General features: G+C 40.0%; 1 protein-coding gene across 3 annotated transcripts in view; it reads left to right on the plus strand.

Annotated features, from left to right (window-relative positions):
* Positions 1–20,111, plus strand: part of LOC126248193 (uncharacterized) — a 124,316-nt gene that overhangs the window by 101,617 nt on the left and 2,588 nt on the right. For all 3 annotated transcript variants that reach the window (XM_049948975.1, XM_049948973.1, XM_049948974.1), the window contains exon 5: positions 19,996–20,084. In XM_049948975.1, the coding sequence (XP_049804932.1) occupies positions 19,996–20,026 (31 nt within the window). In that variant the 3' untranslated portion in view covers positions 20,027–20,084. The remainder of the gene's footprint in view (positions 1–19,995; positions 20,085–20,111) is intronic.

Consider the following 20,111-nt stretch of genomic DNA (forward strand, 5'->3'; position numbering starts at 1 on the left):
CTCTTTCTCTGTCTCAAACAAGGGATGTCAGTCAATCATTATGTGGTAATCAACAGCATACCAGGGGACGGATGGGATGGAAAAGACACCATCGATGTACTGTAATATGCGTTACACTTGATAATGAGATCAATTTTAGCATTTTTACCAGTTTTTCTGCCATTTCAACCCAACCAGTGACACATCTGCATGCTTCCCAATTTCTATATCATCGCTAAACTACCCCTCCGTTACCTTGTGAGTGCCATATACTAGATTGCGAATGTAGATAGATGACTGTGCAGTATGTCCTGCATTGTTAACTCTCGAAGATATACACCAGAGTATACCGGACAGTGTCCTATACCGATCTACATACTGTATTTGTAGCACTTTGATCACAAAGCAGAATTTATGATTACGATTATCCGTCTTTCCCTATATGGATGGCTGTTACAGAGCATTCTCGCATCCTTAGAATAAAGTTACAGATTAAAAGATCACCTAACATTGTCTTTGACCAACCCTCATTACAGCACTGCCGACGATTTAATTTGCAGCTGACCAGAAGTAGACTGCTACATTCCACGTCTTGTGAAGGAACAGAGTGAGCCGAGTCTTTAACTGCTGTTCAGCGAAGACTGTTCTGCCCCCATCCAAGTGCACAAAATCTCTCCAGATGCGTGGATGTTAAAGAATTTAGCACCCCTTATCAGCATGTACTAGATATGAAAGCATTGTGATGATATAACAGACGGTTAAGAAGAAGAAAACGTGTGGTTTTATGCATGATGAAGCTTCAGACAGATGGAGTTTGAAGCATCTTACGTATATCAACTGTGCTTTCAATTCTAAAGTATTGTTGTAGTGTGTAGGTTCAGTACTAAGACGTTACTGGTAAGAGACAGAAATGATCGAAGAACATAAACACATGCACTTTAATAAATGTCCAGCATCTGACATACATTCACCCCGCAAGTCTTCTATCTCACTCACAAATGTGACCAACTGTAAGAAGATAAAACCACCTCCATCTACACTAAAGAAAAAACATGTACAGTCTTTGTCATACAAGCATAATATAACTTTCCAGAGGTGCATAGCGTTCACTGTTTACATTCGATCACAGTTGAGAAATTACACTATGCTTGCATCAGTTCTGTATGAAATGATCGTCATTGATGGAGAGTGCCTCTTACAAGGAAACAGACAGATGCATAGCAGCAGCGTTGACATGTGCAATTGCATACCATGCTACCACCAACTCCATAAACAGGACATCTGTCAGGCAGATGTATACACAAGGATTGCAGTACCTCCAAAACACCTGCCACTAACTTACAATCACCGTAGTTATGAAACTGAAGCGTTGATTTTATGACCCAAGATGTGGCAGGGGAATGGATTACATCACATAGATCTCCGGGTATGTAGAGGAGGGTGCCAAATCAAAGTGGACATATTTTATCATAATCCCACATGAGTTTGAAGTCCTCTGATGACTGAGAGGTTTGCTGTTAAGGAACACAGGTAGATAGTGTTCTAAGAAACCCGCACACAGAGCGCGCAATTGTATAGGAGTTGAATGCATGTTATGCCACAAAACTGATACGCCCCGATAGAACAACGGAAAAAATGGTTAAATGACCTGCTTCAACATCTCCCTCTCTCTCTAGAATACTTCATCGGTCTGCCTTGTTACAAGCACATCTCAACCGATCACTCCATCACTATCTATCATCCTTTAAGGTAGATGCAACTCAGTTTAGAGGCAGAAGGCTCTCTTTCTTCCAGAAATACATCAAAGATAGCAGTCAACTCGCATGTGTCACTGTTACCTTAATAGACATACAGTAGAATGTTGCCATACAATAACTGTTTGTTAGCTGACACTGCAAGGTTATGCCGGCCACGGTGGTCTAGCGGTTCTGGCGCTGCAGTCCGGAACCGCGGGACTGCTACGGTCGCAGGTTCGAATCCTGCCTCGGGCATGGGTGTGTGTGATGTCCTTAGGTTAGTTAGGATTATGTAGTTCTAAGTTCTAGGGGACTTATGACCTAAGATGTTGAGTCCCATAGTGCTCAGAGCCATTTGAACCATTTTTTTGCAAGGTTGTGATTGGCGGAGAGTACAGAGAAGCTCATTGTAAATACTGTTTGTTAGGGTTTAAAACATTTAATCAATCCTGCACAGGATCAGACATGCTATTCATTCTGTAGTTGTACACTGCAGTCCCACAGCTGGTAATGCAACGCTCTTTATCTAAGGACACTTTATAAAAATCTGTAACGTGGTTGCCAATAACTTTGGGGTCAAATTTGGGCTTGTGATCCGGCATATTACTCCACATTTGATGGTGAAGCACGTTAAACATTCTATTCCACCCATTGTATCACTGCCGAAGAAAAAAAAAAGACTGTTTCCCTGATTCCTGGTGCTTCCATGTCAACTTTTTCTCGTATTCTTCTTCTTACTTTCACATACAAGAACTGTCCTGGACCAAGCAAAAGACATGCAAGTACTCCCGCATTTCGGCGTATTTGCCCGCAATTTATACGCATTTTTCCGTCAACATTTTTGTAATTTTTTGTCACATGTGGCCATGCGATTATGACATCACTTATCGCCACATATTCTAAAACTGCTTGTAAGTGTAGGTAGTACAGCAGTCAACACCTATCGAAAATGCACTATTTTTTCTGGTGGACAGTATAGTATAGCACTATACTCAAATGCATCCAATCATATGTTCTACAGATGCAGTGCGTTTGCTCTCCTTTCCGTGTATCTGTGCATTTGTCATGGTTGGCCCGAGGAAGAAGGCAGTGTGGCTTCAGGTCTGCTGTCGACTTCACGTGGCGTGGTTGGTGTGCCACAGAGAGAATGGCTGAGGTATTTCTTGCACAACAAGAAGTGTGCCTAGGATTAATGCATGCCCAAGCCCGCCACTACTTCTCAGGCTCTGCCGGTGTTGTGTTACGTGGCAGCCATTGCATGTTACCAGCCGGCGAAAGGCTGGATGCTATGTGTCCTTAGCTAAAGAGTGTTGTATTACCTGCTGTGGATAGCAACATACAACTACAGAATGAATTACATCTTTGACCCTGTGCAGGACTGATGAGGTGTTTTAAACCATAACAAACAGTATTTACAATATGCTTCTCTGTACTTTCCGCCAATCACAAACCTGCAGTGTCAGCTAACAAATAGTCGCTGTTTGAAAACATTCTACAGTATTTCTATTGAGGTAATAGTGATACTTGCGAGTTGACTGCTGTCTTTGATGCTTCCCTAGAAAGAAGAGAACCATCTGCCTGTAAATTGATTTGTATCTGCGTTAAAGGGTGACAGAAAGTTGATGGAATGGTCTGTTGAGATGGGCTTGTAATGAGGTATGATTGAATCGTAGACTGATGCATTCTAGAAAGAGGGAGATGTTGCTGCAGGTCATTTAACCATTTTTGACGTTGTTCTGTCTGGGTGTATCGATGGTGTGGCATTACCTGCGTTGAACTCAAATACAGCTGTGTGTTCTGTGTGTGGGCGACTTAGAGCGTTATCTACGTGCGATCGTTAACAGTAAACCTCTCAGTCACCAGAGGACTTCCAGCTCATGTGTGATGATGATGAAACACGTCTGTCCTGTTTCTGCGCCCTCCTCTGGACGAACAAAAATTTATGTGACATACCCCATTCCCCTGCCGCATCTCGGGTCATAAAATCGAGACTTCATTTTCATGAACTATGATGAGTCTAAGTTAGTGGCAGGTGTTTGTGAGGTACTGCAATCCCTATGTAAACATCAACTTGACAGATGTCCTGTTTTCCTCATCATTGATTGGTGGATGACCAACATACCTCCCAGTATCATAAATAATGGACCCAGACACAGATAAATCCACCCTGGCAGTAAAAGAAAGATAAGAATTAATATTAAACACTAGAATAACATGCATCCATTTTTGTTTGTGCACAGCTAGTTAGAGCAATGGTCGATAAACCACAGTGTGCTACTTCATCGTGGATATTTTTGTCTTACGAATATGTCTCTGACACACTTACACTAAATACATGTGACTCTCTCACAGGGTAGAGCATACCTGTTCCGGGCGGCCTGTGTCAAAAATAATGCCTATGACTGAACTGTAACTGATTGTAAATGTGACAGTCCTACAGGCCCTCTATTAACATCCAGCATTAATGTGCTTTTGAGTTTTATTGGCGAGATCACCTAGATTAAGCGCCACAAAATTGGCAATAGAAATAGCTGTATAACTCTCTCAAAGAAATGACGACGGTTGTACTACAATAAAATATGTTTCATGATATCTTTATATAATTTGTATTCATTTTCATATGAATTGTTCATAATTCCCTGTTCAACACAGAGAAAGTCTGCTTTCTTTTTTATGTACAAGGATTCCAACACGATTATGTGAAAGGGCAATGTTAAAATTTTGGTAACATTGGTCTTAACACATTTTGTAATTCGTCTTGCGCAGTGTGAATTAATCAAAATCAAATTTTACATAGAAGATATCAGAATTTTTGCAACTTCATCCTACTAATGCTGTAAATTCATAGACCTCAAAACAGGCATTTTAGGGAGAACGTACTTGGAGAACTAACACGAAATCGATAAGATTTCTTTGTATGTTGCTTCAGATTAAACTGAGTTGAATACAGTGGTACTCTCTACAAGCAATATTGCCGACATATTGTGTGATCCATTTTTACTTACTCCTGTAGCTGAAGGGTAAGATGAGCGCGACACTGCTTTATACCCTAATCACAGCATCCACTGTTTACTCGAAAGGTTTTACAGGCAAGCACCAATCACACATAAATAAAGTCAGGCAATACTGCAAATAAAAATAAATAATCGATAAAACGCTTGTAACAAATTTGAAAAAAATAGATGGACAGATGACTGAATAACGTACTCTGGTACAGTATAGAAATTGATTAAAACTGAGATACTGTATTGCCAAAAAAGAAACTAACTCATATATGATAATGGCCTTAACGTGAGATTATTAGAAGCATGTTTGTTCCGCCTCAAGCTGAATGTTCGAAACTGCAGTGGCTGCTGTGAAGTCGCGTAAGGTAGCGAACTATGTGGCAGAGTCTCCCATACATTCCAGTTCCACTAACCCAGTTGTAATCTCAAAGTCCAAATTCCAGCGAAATGGGACGAGGAACTTCCCTCAGTTATTTGCATTACTATTCTTAAACGCTCATTTCGATATACAACCCAACATATGAAAGCAGTGTGATAACGACACCATCCAACGTTGGAAGAGCGCGGCTGAACTGCTCAGTAAAACCAAATCCTAATCGCGTCAAAACGTTATGAAAACTTCGAGTCAGCATTGTCCGTCTCCAGTGTATGCTGCCAAACCAAAAGACCCATAGGCGCTCCGGGGCTACCTATTTGAAAGCTCGGAATCCAGACCACATCTCTCATTTTCACGACTTGTTTTTGAACTGTTAAAATTATCATCATCAACAATTACGTGGATTTCATTTCCCGTAAAGCATATCACCATGAGCGTCTTCTTACACTGATTACTGTCACCTTGCAAATCAATCTAACATGAATATCATAAAAGTTATCAATAAAAACATCGTTGATGATGATTGCATGTGGCAATAGCCATTTGAGTGGTGCCGTCATACACTAGTCTAGAATGAATAGCAATGAAGAAATATATGCATATAAATGACCGTGCCACATCAAAAAGGAAGACACTCTGCTATTCGATATTGTGACACACATAGTTCATAGGTAACATACATCATATTTGGATTATAGCCGATTTACATAAAGCACTGTTTCATTCCACCATCATCATACATAATTTGACACATAATTGTCATTTAAAATTAATATTAATTGTATTTAGAAAATGGTTAAAGGTTGTACTACAGGTCCGGCCAAACAACGATCCACCGCCTAGAGTGCTCTGGCCATGCTGCCCAGCGCTCCGAGCGCAGTAGCGAGTAGGGCTGACGGGAGAGGAGAAAGATGAAAATAAAGGTTGCAGTTGGACGCCACCAGAGAGAAACAGTCGCTTTTTCACACGCGAAGCAATTTGCTGACAATACTACTCTCGTTAAACAAGATTTACGTTTTCCATTAGGAATACTATTGCGTGTACGCACTTGTCGACAAATATGGTAAGATGCTCTTGTTTTCTGATGAACGACAATGAATGATGGCTGAACTGAAGACATAGAAGACATTAGAGAAAAATCTCAGGTATCTGTTAGCAGAATGTAACAAAATCTTTTGTTGTCAACATCACCAATTATTTGAAGTCGATAAAAATCTCTATGCAAGAGCATAATCATCCGGTAACAGATATGGCAGACCAGATTGATGCTATCAAACAAAAGGAGTCCTATGGAAAAAGCAGCTTTACATTCATGACGTGGAACATTTCCCTTAACTTATGGCAATCAGTTGTGGGATAGACATGTAATACGATTTTCCCATGTCTCTGTTGTAGACGCAACAAATCTGAAATGTGCGATATGCGATGACGTCACGACTGTTACATAATTCGAGTCCTGGCACTTTTCTACTTTAGGACAACGTACTAGAGCAACGGTCACCCAACCATTCTCAAAGAACTTGTAGAAAAATACACGACTGAACACAGTTTTCGATTTATTTGTCAGCCTGCTCTCGTGTCCGGTTGCTAATGTACCTCATTACTTCCAGCTTGAGTTGATAGATGTACAGTGTAACACCCCACTCAGCGACCAGTTTGTTCAATCCAGGAGTTTAATCATTCTTTTATAAAATGTTACACCAGGAGCAATGTCCTAGACTGCACAGACGATCCGCTAATGTTTATTCAGTGTTTCCTTCAAGACGTGTTTTTTTTTCTGTTATGAAACTGTGATAGTTCTGCCAACATTTGAGATTCTTAGGTTTAACAGATTTTAATCTGTGTAACTCCATGCGTTTGACTTTTTGTCATGCCGATGATGTATTACATATTCTAAAATACAAAATGTATAAATTAATAAACATCACAAAGTGATGTTAAATACCTGTATGTAAATTTTTTTGTGGTTTTGCTTACCATATTGGCTAATATTTAATCTTGTAACAAAAGATATTGCTTTCGTAGAAAAATAAAAAGATGAAAATAAATACCCATGATCAAATCCTGCTTATAAAAGTATGGCGCAATATTCACCTCTTAGAAGTAGTGTTGCAAACACATCTTCCAATGATTCCCGTGTGTGCAGCCTTGAGCTTATGGGCGTCTGAGTCACGCACCTGGTCGGAATATCAGAGTGGTGGGAGCCAGGGGTGCTTAGCAGACTCAGCTGCGCTCGCAGCTCTTGGAATGGACCAAGGCTGCCGGACCTGCCCTGCAAGGGGCCTCCCGGCCAATGACGCCAAACGCTCATTTCTATTTGTTTCCTTGGGATAGAACACAAGCTGATGTCATGCTACGAGTTTCTGTGAATTATTTTGAGCCCTGATTCATTTTAATCGTATTAATTAACATCATCTTTACTCCTATATCATTTGAGTTTCATGTAAACCAAGTTACTATGCATTCACAGTATCTAAGTGCTAGAATTTGGCTCATCAGGGAAGGGTGTAGCTGTATTCATTTATCAATAGTTTAGCTTAATATGTTTGTCAAGTGGCAGTTATAAAAAGCTGTGTTACTCATGAACTAGAATTCATACAGCTGTGCAATGCTATAATGAACGCGTGAATTCAAGATACAGAGCTTCTTACGTGTCATGAATGATTCTGTGCGGGTATTGGCTTCAGTTATAATACTTCTTCTTTGTACACAACTGCATAATTTTTGAGCTATGCAAATCAACGCTGTGGCTGCGGTAGTCAGCCATCACGAGATTCCTCTTTCTTGGAAGGACTGGATGTTTGCCGCTGAAGCGGGACTGACTGCTGTGCCTGTTCTGGCTGTCTCCACCCTCTGAAGCTGGGTTGGCTGTTGTCCCTGCTCTGGCTTTCCCCACCAACTTGGCCAGCCGTTCTGGCCTCCCATGCTGACCAGTCATCCTAACATCTTACAGTGAATATCGTTGCAATGCACTGTCAAGAAACATTGTTGTTTCTGCTCATCATTCCAATCATAGCAGGTGTCAGAACATATCACCAGCTTCAGGAGTGAGGAATATCTTCCCCCACCCACACAACATTCACAACTCTAAAGGTTATTACCCCTTCCATCTCTGCATAACGAACAGCTCAAGTGTCATCTCTCAAGAAAAGTTGGACTGATTATCGTCTAACTTGCCTGTAACTTTTTCACTGATAGTTTTCAGACACCAGACACTCAGCATTCTTATGCACAGCCCCTGACGCAGAAAGCATGGAGCTGCTTCAGCACGGTCCAGTGTTCACACGACGACTCTTCAATATTACTCTTTATAAAATCCGTATCACACTGTACAGTCTCATTGGTTGTAGTTTCAAGATTACCACTAAAAAGTGCTTCAAAGCAAACCCATACTTTCTGTTATACGTTTGTATTGAGCTGAGAAAAGGTTACTTTAGAAAAATTATAAAACCTTTTTCTGATGATTGAAAAATTCTGTAAGCTGAGATTTATTCTAGCAATACATGTGCCTATAAACTATTAAAATTTCATTAACACCAGTCTAAGGTATCAGGAATTTCGAAGTGAGCAGCCACATTCATAGACACCAAAACCCACACTGCTCTTGCTACAATCATACATAAAAATAGCTATTAAACATAAAAACCAAATTGTCTCATGTAGCCAAACGCAGAAATAAATAAGAAAAATATTTCTCTAACTCATTCGCTTGTAATTGAAGACTAAACTCCAATGTCCACGTCCATAATATAACAATCCATCTTCTTACCACAACCAAATTACAATCACAAAACAAACTACTCTGCACAATACTCGAAAAACTAATCATTACAACTTGAAATACCTATAAACAACAGATCAGATGAAAATGGTAATGGAGAAATAAGCTTTTTTCTTACAGAATTACGGTTCAAAATCAAATAAACCTTCAGTGGTAAATAAGAGACTCACTTTTGTTTGCTTCACTGTCAGGTTTTCTGGATGGGCCCGCTGCCACTAATTCTTCATGTTGGGGTTCCGCATCACGTGGAAGCACGCCAATTTTTTTTGAAACAAGTTCATGAGAATTCGGTCTCTCTTTCTAGGATGAAAGACCAAGAGCGATTTCTGATTTGTCCATTTCACAGTTTTTTCAAACTTGAATAGTCAAACACACGCACGCGAAGATTAAGTTCGGGTGATTCACGACGCCCGAAACTTTCGCCGTTAATTGTTGATTGCCCAAAGGAAGCTACACATCCGACTGCCTTCAGTCAATGGCGTGCGTAGCGATGGGGTGGGAGGGGGTGCGGGAGGGGTGGGGGTAGGGGGGGGGGAAGGGAAACCCCAATTCAGAGCACAGCTATCGTTTGTTGCGTCACAACTCCATGGTTTGTTGCTATTTCCACCAACTGCGGTGCATGACTACTAAATTCGGACATGGGGTTTCACAAAATAGATATTCGGGTAACATTCATGTTTTCTGAGCAAGATAAGGGGGTGGCTGGAGAGGGTGTCCAGACCACCTGAACCCCTCCTACCTTATATATGTCCATGACCATAAGTATATCTCATTCAATGACAGTATGTACAGGACAGTCTGTCATATGTTTTTGCATTTCAGACCAATGGAAGAAGATCCATTTACAGTTCCATGTAACACGAAAAGTGCAATGTTAAATTAATGTAGCAAAATATATACAATTTAAAGCAATGACAATAGTACAATAAAACATGGTGTGTCTTCTCTGGGCGTAAACTAAGGCATCCATAAAATGCATGTTACTCGAACACATGGAGACATATGAATGAGGTTCGAACCAGGTGAGAGAGGTAGAATGGTCGTCAAATGACATCAACCTATCTGATGTAATCACCTCCCACCATGACTACCCTGTTGCAAACCTTCCTAGCAGACATGTTTCCAAACAGCTTAGCAAGGAAATAATAAATTTCCGGACATGGGTTCCTGTTCAAAATATTATTTACTCACTCCCCTCTCTGAGCCCTAGATGTTTATAATGGGAAGCCCCAAAAAAACAGTGACAAAGCTTAGGGGCAGGTTCCTTACACCCAAAAAAGAAAAAAAAGTCGTAAATAAGGGCTCTAACGTAAATAAGGGCTCTAAACACATGTTGTTGTTGTTGTGGTCTTCAGTCCTGAGACTGGTTTGATGCAGCTCTCCATGCTACTCTATCCTGTGCAAGCTTCTTCATCTCCCAGTACCTACTGCAACCTACATCCTTCTGAATCTGCTTAGTGTATTCATCTCTTGGTATCCCTCTACGATTTTTACCCTCCACGCTGCCCTCCAATATCTTAAGAGATATTAGAAACTTTTTCATCTGGGTAATATGAAACACAGCTCTACTATTGCAAACTCTTTAATTTTCATATTTTGGGGAGAGATCGTATGGACCAAAACAATGAAAAAGTCCAGTAATTGTTGGGTCTAAAATGTATACCTTAAGAGCTATGAGCACTTGTTCAGTAGATGTGTTTCACACTAACAAAGGTTAACAAGTGGTCATAGCTCTTAAGATATGTATTTTTAAACCCATTCTTGCTAGATTATTTTTACATATTTTTGTGTAAGGGACCTGTTCATAAAGTTTGCTGCTGTTCTTTTTTGGATACCATGAGTATTAAAAAACATTTAGCCAGTGTCTGTCCAAATTTTTTACTGGTGTTCAAGTAAAAATACGAATCAAGAACACTCTCTCTCTCTCTCTCTCTCTCTCTCTCTCTCTCTCTCTCTCTCTCACACACACACACACACACACACACACACAGCGCACCTGTCCCTGCAGTTATTAGCGTATTTTGTAACTATTTGAAGTACATAAGTCACGAACTTTTTGAGTGTTTATCTAACAAAATTTGCCTTTATAGATTCTACATATATTTTATCATTTAAAAATATGAAGTAAATTGGTCATGAACTTCTCAAGATATTTGCTAACAACATACTCCCATGTGGCCTATATCCATAGAACGTTTCAAGATCTTTGCTAGCAACGTTTACCCCTAAATATATGTAGCCAATTTCTGTCCGAACATTTATTAGAAATCTGAAGTAAACTGGTGAAAACTCTTTTAGATATATGTTAGCAATATTTCTCTTTTTTATATAAACATACACACCAAACACACTGCTGGCCACCCAAAATGCAACACACAGACGGAAGCATCCAAATCAGCTGAAATTTGCAGCATGCATTTGTGGTAGTGAGGGATGCACAGGATTAGAATTTCAGTGCAGGCACGCATTATGGCTGCTAGAAGTACCACCTTCAGGCGGTATACAAAGGAGGAACAGACAACTGTGTGGACATGCTGGAATTGTTCTTTCGTGTTGTTTTTTTGCGTAAGCAGCTTCAGTATACCTTGCAGAAGACGGCAAGTGTCTTTCGAGCATATTTTGGAGTTCTTCCAATGAAGAATAGTTCAGAGAAGTCAGTGATCGTGTCGGTCGGAACCAAGCAACTGTGATGCAGATCTGTTATTGCTGGATACAGGAGGAATCACAAACTGATGGGGCTGATTGCACCCACCTCATTGCACCCCTAGACTTGTTGATAGGCATATTGTCCGCAAGACATTGATGTATCACTCTGCCACATCATAATCGTATCACAAAAAATTCAGTCTGTTGCACAACAAACAGTGTCCACGTGTACCATTAAATGTTGTTTGCAGCAGAGGAGGCTGTCCACAAGACATCCACTGCTGCATTTACCACTGAGTCAACGCCACAGGTAATTGTGCGTGCAATGATGTGATGAACGACAGACATGGACAGGTGAATGGAATAACTTAGTATTTTTGGCAAATCCCAATTCTCTCCGAATTAGAGTCTGGAGACACTGTGAGACATTGTCGAACTGTTGCCTTCTGCATTGCCATACTAGTCCTGTGCCCGATATTAAGGTTTGGGGTAGTACTGAATTCCACTCCCACCACGCCCTAGTATGCATTGCCACTACACTAACCAGCCAGCGTTACAGCTCTGAAATGTGGAAGCCTGTTGTCCTCTGATACCTTCAGAGCTTGCTGACGGCTACATTGCAACAGGATAATGGGTCACCACATGTGACATGCAATGTTCGGGACTTCTTCATTGCCCACTGGATTGCACTGCTACCTCAGCCTCCCTGTTCTCCTGATCTCTAGCCCATCGAAAACGTTTTTTCGGTGATTTGGAGCGACTGGCCTGGGATACATCATCCACTGCTACACTAGATCAGCTTTGGAAATATGTGGAAGCAGCATGGACTGCTGTACCCCAACACATTCAGAGCCTGTTTGATTCAATGCCAAGGCATGTAGCGGCAGTTATAAACAGAAATGGTGGTAACACACAGTGCTGATTTCATCATCTTTATCACTTCACATTGGGCTGTATTTTCAGTCATGTGATCTTTGTACAATGTGTTATCTCCCAAACCAGTTTGCCTGTGATACCTCCAGCCCTTCTTGTTGTTGCACTTTGGATGGCCAGCAGTGTTTCTGGAGTGTGTGTGTGTGTGTGTGTGTGTGTGTGTGTGTGTGTGTGTGTGTGTGTAACTGTGTAGTGCTGATGTTTGCTTTTATGATACATTGTCAACTATCTTATATTTGTTCCTTATTATCCTGTTTTGCAATGCAATTTTTAATACTGAATATGACACTGCTATAGTTGAAATCTAGATCTGCTGTAATCAAATGACAGGTTTTGTGATAGGTTGCTGTGCTTTCCATTTTCTTTGCCAGTAACTCCTTTTTTTAAAAGTCACACATTTGCGTTATCTCCCAGTACATGTGAACCATATGTAACTTCAGCAACAAATTCACCGTCTGTCAGTTATCCATTGTAGCTAATTTTGAGATCAGTCAGTGGCAGTGCATTCTTCTTGGTGGTATTTAACACGTTTTTTTAGTTTTATACAGGCTAAGAAAAAGAGTTCTGCAAGGAAAACGTAGATGATTTTCTTTAACGAAAGACTTCAAGTCATTTGTAAAATATTGACATTTAGCTGCCAAGGAAAAGGCTAGGTCAAAGAGGTCAATACGAAAAATAGCAGATATTATTACAAACTTGTGACAGAGAAGTCTAACAGTTCGTTTATTGCTCACTGACTTCTATGTGTTTCACTGCCCATTAGGTAATGTGCAACCCCATTGTAGAATGCCATCTTCCAGATCTCTTCCCTTTTTATTCGCCTTTACTCTTCCCTTTTCTGCTGTCCTCACACACTTTTTTCTGTTCTACTGTCCTCTTAATCAGTGGCCTTGGCAGATAGTCATACTGTTTTACTTATGTTTCACCTCCCTGCAAATTATTCACTTTAAGGCGAGTTGGAACGCCCTATCCCGACAGAGTTAAATTTTGTGTCTTGTTGTCTTTAGGAACCACTATAGCCATTGACATGAAACTTTTACTGGACATTAAACTGTATGTTCTGAGTCTACTGAACTACAATAATTGCATTTCAGCCACTGATTTTGCAAATACAATTTTTTAATTACACAGTTAAAATTTTGGGTGCTTTTTTGTACGTTATCATAAATAATTTTAATTATACATAACACTATGTTCTTCTTTTAGTTCAGTAGACTCAGAATATGTATGTTATTACTCCATGAAAATTTGAATACTCTACTCGAAGTGGTTTCTGAGATTTAGGGAAAAATGCAACAGAAAATGTAAATTTTTAGGAACAGCTTCTAAAGTTTCAAAATACTGTAACTCACTTAATATATGCTTAATTTTTTATTTATAGTCTCTCAGAAGCACCCTGAACCATACTGTATATCATCCTCTTGATCTTTTTGCAAGTTTTTTCTTCTTTTTGGCCTCCTTAGTGGCCAACTGTGCTGCACATTCTGCTTTATCAATGCGAACCTTGTCCATCGATTCAAGTTTTCTGATGCAGTTTGCTCCAGGATTAATTCCCATACGCTGTAGCACTTTCACCCTACCTATGCTGCCATCATCAAAAGCAATAACAGCTTCACTGACCCCCAGCTTAGTGTCTTCATTCCAACAAAAACATTTTTTGTAAACGAGTCCATATAAGATTAATGAACGACTCATTTGGTTTTAAGTCTGACCATGCAGATACTTCTTCAGTAATTCAGGATTTGCCAGGTCTCTGTAAAAAGGTATTATGATATCCATGACTGCTGCTGGGACGGAATGTTTATGGCTGTATGAACTATTTGAGTACTGGGCATTGCGGTAATTGCACCATGAATCAGGTCCAGGCGGGTAAAGGTGGTGTATTGGTTTTTCATCAGTTGTCAGTTTGTGGAACAAGGTAGCCAATAATGCCTGCTTCATATTTAACAAATCCTCAGTATTATTTCTAATGGCCATCCCATAAAACTGCTGTAGTTCATCAATCTTTTTGTCTGTTAGCCTGCCTCTTATGGTTTTAGCATCAGAAAGTTTCCTGTATATCAAACTTGGTTTCAACTTCCCCAACATGTTGCCCATCCGTTTCTGGACATCACCAACACATTCCAGTTTTGTGATAATCTTTTCAACATAAGGCTGAGCGGCAACTACACTGTTATATGCTTTTGAGTCTCACCTAAGAACTTAGTGTAACACACTCCCCTTTCGTTCACAGATCGACTAAAAATTTCAATAGCTGCAGAGGCCTCCGTACCACCACTTGTTCCTTCAAAATTTCTGTCACAGATATGCCCTTCTTCATTCCCTGATTTACACTTATAACAGTGTTTGGTTAAAATCTGGAAATCTCTTACCTTTCCAGTATCCACGCGGTCATTGTAGCAACAGAATTCTCAGAACTGTAGCCGCACGTCAGCCAAATGACATCAAAAGCTACTGGTATGTCAGTCATACCATCATTTTTTTCAACAGCTTCGTTTGCAGCACCCTTCATTGACTGTCATGCAACAGATTCCATAGCAGCTCAAATAAATCCTGCATACTTGTCGATTTGACAAGGTGGGCGTGGCATATTCTTCATGGCAATAGCTCGCAATCCGTAAAACCACCTAACATTTGCTTCAAAATTATTATCTTACACTTATCAGAATTCCAAAATGAATGCGTATATTTACAACTGGAACAATTCATGATAAGTTTCCTAGGTAGTCCATTTGATACCTCACTGTCGTCATGTAAAGTCACTGGCCCTCCACATATTTTACAACACACACATTCACCTAACACCCTCGTTAGGCTGTGTAAACCTATCAGAATATAACGTAACCTACCATTTACATCACTTTCGTTTTGAGAAAACTGTGTATCACAACGTTTTATCTTAACCTTCAAAGAACTAATACTGATGAGTTTTCCTGTATTTCATTGTCTGTAACTTAACATGCCACATGTTAAACACAGTGTTACCCTTTATTCGAAAATTTATTACCAGTAAATCCAAGTTTCTTAAAAACACATCGTTTTGGTGTCATACTTTACTTTTTGAGAGATTTATCAATCTATTCGTCACTTTTCCTCAGAAAAACGTTAGCACTTCGACATACAACGCGTGTTTATACTATGATACGATGCGATACTGTTTTTGACAGTACTACCAATACGTGCCTCAACGATACAGATAGCCGTACCGTAGGTGCAACCACAATGGAGGAGTATCTGTTGGGAGCCCAGACAAACGTGTGGTTCCTGAAGAGGGGCAGCAGCCTTTTCAGTAGTTGCAGGGGCAACAGTCTGGATGATTGACTGATCTGGCTTTGTAACATTAACCAAAATGGCCTTGCTGTTGTGGTACTGCGAACGGCTGAAAGCAAGGGGAAACTACAGCCGTAATTTTTACCGAGGGCATGCAGCTTTATTGTATGGTTAAATGATGATGGCGTCCTCTTGGGTAAATTATTCCGGAGGTAAAATAGATCCCCATTCCGATCTCCGGGCGGGGACTACTAAGGAGGACGTCGTTATCAGGAGAAAGAAAACTGGCATTCTACGGATCGGAGCGTGGAATGTCAGATCCCTTAATCGAGCAGGTAGATTAGAAAATTTAAAAAGGGAAATGGTTAGGTTAAAGTTAGATGTAGTGGGAATTAGTGAAGTTCGGTGGCAGGAGGAATAAGACTTCTGGTCAGGTGAATACAGGGTTATAAATACAAAATCAAATAGGGGTAATGCAGGAGTAGGTTTAATAATGAATAAAAAAATAGGAGTGCGGGTAAGCTACTACAAACAGCATAGTGAACGTATTATAGTGGCCAAGATAGACACGAAGCCCATGCCTACTACAGTAGTACAAGTTTATATGCCAACTAGCTCTGCAGATGAAGAAATAGAAGAAATGTATGATGAAATAAAAGAAATTATTCAGGTAGTGAAGGGAGACGAAAATTTAATAGTCATGGGTGACTGGAATTCGACAGTAGGAAAAGGGAGAGAAGGAAACATAGTAGGTGAATATGGATTGGGGCTAAGAAATGAAAGAGGAAGCCGTCTGGTAGAATTTTGCACAGAGCGTATCTTAATCATAGCTAACACTTGGTTCGAGAATCATAAAAGAAGGTTGTATACATGGAAGAATCCTGGAGACACTAAAAGGTATCAGATAGATTATATAATGGTAAGACAGAGATGTAGGAACCAGGTTTTTAAATTGTAGAACATTTCCAGGGGCAGATGTGGACTCTGACCACAATCTATTGGTTATGAACTGTAGATTGAAACTGAAGAAACTGCAAAAAGGTGGGAATTTAAGGAGATGGGACCTGGATAAACTGAAAGAACCAGAGGTTGTAGAGAGTTTCAGGGAGAGCATAAGGGAACAATTGACTGGAATGGGGGAAAGAAATACAGTAGAAGAAGAATGGGTAGCTCTGAGGGATGAAGTAGTGAAGGCAGCAGACGATCAAGTAGGTAAAAAGACGAGGGCTAATAGAAATCCTTGGGTAACAGAATAAATATTGAATTTAATTGATGAAAGGAGGAAATATAAAAATGCAGTAAATGAAGCAGGCAAAAAGGAATACACACGTCTCAAAAATGAGATCGACAGGAAGTGCAAAATGGCTAAGCAGGGAAGGCTAGAGGACAAATGTAAGGATGTAGAGGCTTATCTCACTAGGGGTAAGATAGATACAGCCTACAGGAAAATTAAAGAGACCTTTGGAGAAAAAGAGAGCCACTTGTATGAAGCAGGCAAAAAGGAATACAGACGTCTCAAAAATGAGATCGACAGGAAGTGCAAAATGGCTAAGCAGGCATGGCTAGAGGACAAATGTAAGGATGTAGAGGCTTATCTCACTAGAGGTAAGATAGATACAGCCTACAGGAAAATTAAAGAGACCTTTGGAGAAAAGAGAGCCACTTGTATGAATATCAAGAGGTCAGATGGAAACCCAGTTCTAAGCAAAGAGGGGAAATCAGAAAGGTGAAATGAAATGTCGTGTGACGAGGGCCTCCCGTCGGGTAGACCGTTCGCCTGGTGCAAGTCTTTCGATTTGACGCCGCTTCGGTGAGTTGGGCGTCGATGGGGATGAAATGATGATGATTAGTGCAACACAACACCCAGTCCCTAAGTGGAGAAAATCTCCGACTCAGCTGGGAATCGAACCCGGGCCCTTTGGATTGACAGTCTGTCGCGCTGACCACTCAGCTACCGGGGGCGGACATCAGAAAGGTGGAACGAGTATATAGAGGGGCTATACAAGGGCGATGTACTTGAGGATAATATTATGGAAATGGAAGAGGATGTAGATGAAGATGAAATGGGAGATACGATACTGCGTGAAGAGTTTGACACAGCACTGAAAGACCTGAGTCGAAACAAGGCCCCGGGAGTAGACAACATTCCATTAGAACTACTGACGGCCTTGGGAGAGCCAGTCCTGACAAAACTCTAACATCTGGTGAGCAAGATGTACGAGACAGGCGAAATACCCTCAGACTTCAAGAAGAATATAATAATTCCAATCCCAAAGAAAGCAGGTGTTGTCAGATGTGAAAATTACCGAACTATCAGTTTAATAAGCCACAGCTGCAAAATACTAACGCGAATTTTTTACAGACGAATGGAAAACCTGGTAGAAGCCGACCTTGAGGAAGGTCATGTCGGATTCCGAAGACATGTTGGAACATGTGAGACAATACCGACCCTACAACTTATCTTAGAAGAAAGTTTAAGGAAAGGCAAACCTACGTTTCTAGCATTTGTAGACTTAGAGAAAGCTTTTGACAATGTTGATTGGAATACTCTCTTTCAAATTCTAAAGGTGGCAGGGGTAAAATACAGGGAGCGAAAGGCTATTTACGATTTGTACAGCAACCAGATGGCAGTTATAAGAGTCGAGGGGCATGAAAGGGAAGCAGTGGTTGGGAAGGGAGTAAGACAGGGTTGTAGCTTCTCCCCGATGTTATTCAATCTGTATATTGAGCAAGCAGTAAAGGAAACAAAAGAAACATTTGGAGTATGTATTAAAATCCAGGGAGAAGAAGTAAAAACTTTGAGGTTCGCCGATGACATTCTAATTCTGTCAGAGACAGCAAAGGACTTGGAAGAGCAGTTGAACGGAGTGGACAGTGTCTTGAAAGGAGGATATAAGATGAACATCAACAAAAGTAAAACGAGGATAATGGACTGTAGTCGAATTAAGTCAGGTGATGCTGAGGGAGTTAGATTAGGAAATGAGACACTTAAAGTAGTAAAGGAGTTTTGCTATTTGGGGAGCAAAGTAACTGATGATGGTCGAAGTAGAGAGGATATAAAATGTAGACTGGCAATGGCAAGGAAAGCGTTTCTGAAGAAGAGAAATTTGTTAACATCGAGTAGAGATTTAAGTGTCAGGAAGTCGTTTCTGAAAGTATTTGTATGGAGTGTAGCCATGTATGGAAGTGAAAAATGGACAATAAATAGTTTGGACAAGAAGAGAATAAAAACTTTCGAAATGTGGTGCTACAGAAGACTGTTGAAGATTAGGTGGTTAGATCACGTAACTAATGAGGAGGTATTGAATAGGATTGGGGAGAAGAGAAATTTGTTTCACAACTTGACTAGAAGAGGGGATCGGACATGTCCTGAGGCATCAAGGGATCACAAATTTAGCATTGGAGGGCAGCGTGGAGGGTAAAAATCGTAGAGTGAGACAAAGAGATGAATACACTACGCAGATTCAGAAGGATGTAGGTTGCAGTAGGTACTGGGAGATGAAGGAGCTTGCACAGGATAGATTAGCATGGAGAGCTGCATCAAACCAGTCTCAGGACTGAAGACCACAACAACAACACCAATACAAACACGTATTTTAAACTTAATAACACAGTAATCCACAGCCTTAAAAAAAAAAAAACCGATTTTATTAGATCTTGAAGTAATGCACGTAAAAATTTTATCATTTTCAAGTTGTGTACATTATATTTAAAATATAAAATAAAATATTTCCCATGTGAGTTTATAAGTGATATATATATATATATATATATATATATCATTTTATTCGGAAAATTGCAAATTTTATAATAAAATATAAATTTATAAAATCCAAAAATGTAGAATTTCTTTAATGTTCTAACTCCCCCGAATTTCTCAGCTTTCAAATGTTGTCCTTTTCTCAAACACTACACATTTCAGATTTCAATTTTATATTATACTCAACACTGAATACGAGTACCTTAGAGTAACAATACTTTGAAAGGATAAATTGCTATGCACCGTATATAGAAGATACTGAGTCGTATATAGGCACAATGGAAAGACTGCTGTGCATCTTAGATTTTGACCAAAAGACCTTCTTCAGATTTAGAAAACACATGCACATTGCCACAAGCACAACTTGCGCCTCGACGACCACTAACCCATGGTAGTTACGTGTTCCTTTTTCATAGGAACCATTTCTGGAAGTAAACATGACATTTAGTGACTACAAGTTTTCTATATAAAGTCAGTATCTTGATTTTAAATGCATATTTTTGTTACAGGTTTTCTGGAGGTCAACAGAAAATAAATTAAGAGGAGGAGCATTTGAAATGAAATACACAACTTGTTATAATTTAAGAGAGCCCTCATAGTAAGTATACAACAAAAGTCATTGACA

The sequence above is a fragment of the Schistocerca nitens genome, chromosome 3 (assembly GCF_023898315.1).
Source record: "Schistocerca nitens isolate TAMUIC-IGC-003100 chromosome 3, iqSchNite1.1, whole genome shotgun sequence".
Lineage (NCBI taxonomy): Eukaryota > Metazoa > Arthropoda > Insecta > Orthoptera > Acrididae > Schistocerca > Schistocerca nitens.